This window comes from Condylura cristata, unplaced genomic scaffold (assembly GCF_000260355.1).
Source record: "Condylura cristata isolate star-nosed mole 26May11 unplaced genomic scaffold, ConCri1.0 scaffold00009, whole genome shotgun sequence".
Classification (NCBI taxonomy): domain Eukaryota; kingdom Metazoa; phylum Chordata; class Mammalia; order Eulipotyphla; family Talpidae; genus Condylura; species Condylura cristata.
In genome coordinates, this window is record NW_004567110.1 from 47,073,964 (window position 1) to 47,078,985 (window position 5,022).

General features: G+C 32.5%; 1 protein-coding gene across 1 annotated transcript in view; it reads right to left on the minus strand.

Moving 5' to 3' along the window:
• Positions 1 to 5,022, minus strand: part of LOC101630356 (chromosome unknown open reading frame, human C8orf34) — a 294,360-nt gene that overhangs the window by 22,396 nt on the left and 266,942 nt on the right. Inside the window, 1 exon segment of the mRNA XM_012723108.1 lies at positions 4,172 to 4,219. Within this exon segment, the coding sequence (XP_012578562.1) occupies positions 4,172 to 4,219 (48 nt within the window).

Consider the following 5,022-nt stretch of genomic DNA (forward strand, 5'->3'; position numbering starts at 1 on the left):
GATTGCAAAATAAATGTGAGGAGCTAAAATAAATTTATCTGACAAATTTATTATACCACACTACAAACTGGGATGGTATCCCATTTTATTTCTTAACTCACTCCATTTGGTGGTTTTTGTCTCCAAGAAGTTGCAGAATAAATTCGTAGAAGACTTTCAACTGGATTAAAGATTATTGGGTCAATGAAAAAGTTGTTTTTCTAGCAAGCCCTTTCATTTTTCTGATTACTTGGAATCCAAGTCTTTCACTGGCTTTGAGCTATTTGACAGCTATGAAATGTATAGACATGTATAGTAGTTCAAATAATTCTTATCCATGTAAATGCAAATTGCATCTATTTGAATGCAATAGATAACTACCCTGTAGATTCTTATCAGCAGTACGATTTTTTTTTTTAATCTACCCACATTTTGTCATTGTTTATTTCACTACTGTTTATTTGTGAGGTTTGGAATTCTCCTTTGAACTGACTGAACATCTTGCTGGTTCCCTCATTAATGAATGAACTAAGCAAACATTTTGCATGTGTTCATTTTATAATTATACAAGGACAATGATTATAACATTTAAAAAAATTTCTTTAACATGTTTTAATTCTTAATGATTATCAACGATTAAATAGTTTTCTTGAACAAATCCTTATTTCATATTTTCTTAAGTGAATTAAAACTATGATAATGAGTAATAGCTGTTTCAAATTTCAAAAAGAAAATCAAGTATATAGTGATAAGTGAGTGATCTCAGTATTGTGGAATACTAACATTAGGGATTCTCCTTCAGGAATACTGATAGTTAAAAGTTCATTATATTAGCAATCACAGACCACAACACAAGAGGTAACTAACTGGACCAACACTGACATGAGGAGTGATTCTAAGGTATTTTATTGTATAAAGTTCATCCTCTCTCCAGATCAGGTGGCACACAGTTGGCAAATCCGATCTCAACAGATGTGAAAAAGGCCTGCCTGCTTAGCAAACTTTTTTTCCTGTCTGACACCCACAAAAATTTTTTGGAGTTGCCACTTGACACCTTCAGCTAATTCACACTTTTATATTTCTGCCTCTGGCCTTCAGTTAACTTTCTGAAGTTGTGAGGAACTGTTCTAAACTACTCCTTTAAACAAAACTAAACCATTTATTTCAGTCTTTAGTTCTTTATAGCATCTCAACCACATACACTGACGTAATTTATGTGGTGAATACATATTTATATTTATACAGTTCTCCAAATAGTGGATTTTTAGCTGGAGTACAGTTGCAGGGGTGAAATGGAAATGTTACCTGCCTCTCTGGGGTTCTTCTTGAACTGGGCCAGCAATCAAATTAACATCATATAGATTAGTTAGAGGAATAAATTTAATTACCTGCATATGAGAATCTACATGGGTATAAATTCTAAAGATGGAATCAAAACTAGATTTTTTTAAATCCTGAACTAATGAATGCACAGACGCCTGGGATTTTAGGAAAGAGGAGGAGACTACCTGACATAAGGGTCACATACTCTGCAATTACACATTTATTCTGCCATACAGATAGGTTTCTCTGACTTAAAAATTCTGGCAGTAACTCTAAAGTTGAGTGATATCCCCACATTTCATTCTTCTAAGTAGTTAAGGGAGTAACAAAACTTTCCCCTGCATGTTGTGATAATCCATACGTCAAAGGAAGATGCCTTAGGAAGACCTATTCTAGATGTGTTGGGAAGGTCTATCTGAAGATCCGGGAGCTTAAATTTTCCCTATGCTGCTTTCCAATTACTCATTTAGGAGTGAGATACTTTAAATGGATGAACTTCTCTACAAATGGTGTGACAATCAAGGTTTGGAAATGCTTAATTTTGATAAGTCATTTTAAATTTCATACATTTTTTGAATGAATGTTAACATAATGATTCCAATGTTAAAATTTATGCAAAGCATAATTATTATTCTTACCTTGAGTTATGTAAAAAACTTTAACTTTATATAAAAACTAACTCTCAGATCCCTATGGAGGATTAGAAAAGGTAGACTATTTATAATATAAATCTGAGTCTGGAAAATCACATTAAAAGTGGGAAATATAGAAATTTCATGTTAGCTTTTCTTTTAAAAGAGACCATATTGTCTCTATAGTTTTGACTTAGACCTAAATAGAATTTAGGACTGATGTAATATGGTTATGATTCTGTTTAATTAAAAACCCAATAAAAAATAAAGACTTTGATCTGTAAAGAATTGTTCAAATACTAGCATAAATGTTAAGTATGTTAAAATGTAAACACTGCTTTGAGATTTACTGTATAATAAATAAAAGCAAATGTTTGCTAGTTTAGTTTTTAACTATAATGCTTCTAACATTTATAAATATCTTATCTTTTAGTTTAATGCTTTTACTAACTTGAAGAGGTAAAATCAGAACATAAGTGAGAAAAAATAAAACTATCATTTAATGTCTTACATTCTTAATATATGTTGTGGGAGAAGAATTTGATTATATTTTCTAATTCAAATGGATTAGTGTTACAAAAAGAAACCAACTATTAATGCATTAATAGTTTGCTAACTAATATCATCCTTATTATCCTTAAAAAGATAACAAATTATTGGTTTAAAATAGCTAAAATCTAAATGTTAATTAATATTATGTGATACTGAACCCTTAAGAGAGACAAAGCTTATCTTGGGAAGCCAGTACATATTTGTATATTCAAACTGAAAGTCAGTAACAAATATCATAACCTAGAGAGATTTATATCTGAAATCTACCAAAAATAAAATATTCTTGAGTATAGATAAATACTTATAACTCATAACACAAAACTGGGGTATTTCCATGATATAACAGTTACTCTCTAGAACTAACATTAAAAGATCACTTTAGGGCAGTTGTTCACAAACTTTAGGATGCTTCTGAACCACATAGGGATCTTGTTAGAATGCAGATTTTGATTCCCAGGACCTGGCATTTCTTAGAAGTAACCAGAGAAAGCCATTGTTGCCATTTACAGGACCACAGAGGAGCAACGCCATGCCTATAACTACAACGAAAAGCACAAATCCTCAAACTTCTTGCCAGATTAAGCATTTTCTTTCTTGTTTTTTTTTAAGAGATTTATTTATTTATGCATATAGAACTGGGGTACAGGCCAGAGGTGTGGGTGCAGTGAGAGGATTCACCTAAAACAGAATAGGGAGCAGTACAGGCAGATCAAGTGAAATACACTGCTAAGGGGTGCAGGAGAGGTCTGCCGAGCCATGTGGGTCATCTCCCTGGCTGGGGATCGAGCTGGTACTGAGGTGGCTGCAGATAGCTTCATAGTGCTGTGCTTTAATACATTACAGTATGAATAGTTCTAAATAAATGTGTGGACTATATATGCACATTCAGTTGGCTATTTAAAATGTTTTTTTGAATGGCTTCAGAAATGCATGAATAAAACAGAGAAACATTCTGACTTGCAGAGAAGTAATATTCAAACCAAATATTTGGTATTTCTATGACATCATCACCAAACTGTTTCTTCAGTTCCCTTCACCTGCAACAGATTCAGATGGATAATTTAGTGACCACTGTGGTTTGGCTTCAAACAAAGTTTTATGGATTCTGTATATTGATTTATCTGAGTGTTTCCAAACATTGTTTACAGGCAGCCCAAAGACAGCCTGTGACACAGAACATCCTTGGATGGTTCCAAATCCAGGAATCTAAATAGTTTTTAACAAATAATGATATATTTTAAGTGATAACACATTTAAAATTACAGCATTTTGTTTAATGGCTTGTATTGATGACATCATTGATAAATACTCTTGCATTAATGAATGCAGAAGGGTGTAGACTGTTCTTTTCATAATACAAGTGATTGTGTCTATTTTTAGTGCATGTTTACATAAGATGTTTGTGAGTGAAAATGCATATTTACACTGTGTTATGCAACTCTGCTTCCATTTGCAGGATGACTGAATTGATACACAGGATCTTTGTACAAATGAGAAACAAAAACAACTGTGATAACCTATCTCTATGATCTTTTTGATCATATGATCTTATGATCTTTTTATGGACACAAGCAGAACAGAAACAGACTAGAAACCCTAAAGGCAGACGAATAAAGAGCAAGAAGTTTTTCATCCTATAGGTAGACTGATTACAGATTCTGTTATGAGGCCACCTTAACACTCACTTCTTCCATGTAGTTTTTCAATGACTGTCCTCCACTGGAGGCTTCTCCCTAGAGGCAAAGAGGAAGAGAGGTTGAAAAAGTCAGGAGGAGAGAAAAAGAATGAAAATTGAGTGATGGCGAGCAATGAGTCTTAGAGCAACACTATTTACCATTTACTATACTCCCACCATCTGTTGATGGGTGGGGTTTCATCAGCTTGGCAACATCTTAATATAAAGGATGTAACTTTTTCAAGGCAATAATATACCTTTTAAGTAAGGATTTAAGTTCACTTAACCACCTAGAGTTCTTTGTGCAGAAGATATAAAACTAGTATAAAATGTTATTTAATTTTATAACTATGTTTTTAAAATTAGATTAAGAAAGAAATCACTAATTCTGTATTCTTTAAATATAACACATGGAATTAAAAGTACTTTGTGGAAAGAGAACAGATTGTTAACCTGCTCACTTCCAAATGTTCCTAACAAGCTTATTGATACTGCTTGTAAATTATTAGAAATTATTCATTATGTTTGCTTATTACTAGTACTTCATTAAGAATTAGTAATCACTGAGATTAAAATTAGTGAAACATATAACATGACATGAAACAAATATCCCAAACTCATCTAAACAAAACTTCAAACAACTTGTTAATTTGGATCAGTTATGTTGTTACACTACATGATGAAGACATTTGGAAATAAATTCTAGGATATCATTTCATGATAGGACACATTGCTTAGAATATAACTAAACAAGGACCTCTCTGATGGTACAAAGGGTTAAGTCTTAGCACCTTCAAGTTATAAGTAGTCAATAATTAGTAGTTATTAATAATTGAACTGAGTTCAATCCCTAGCCGGGGG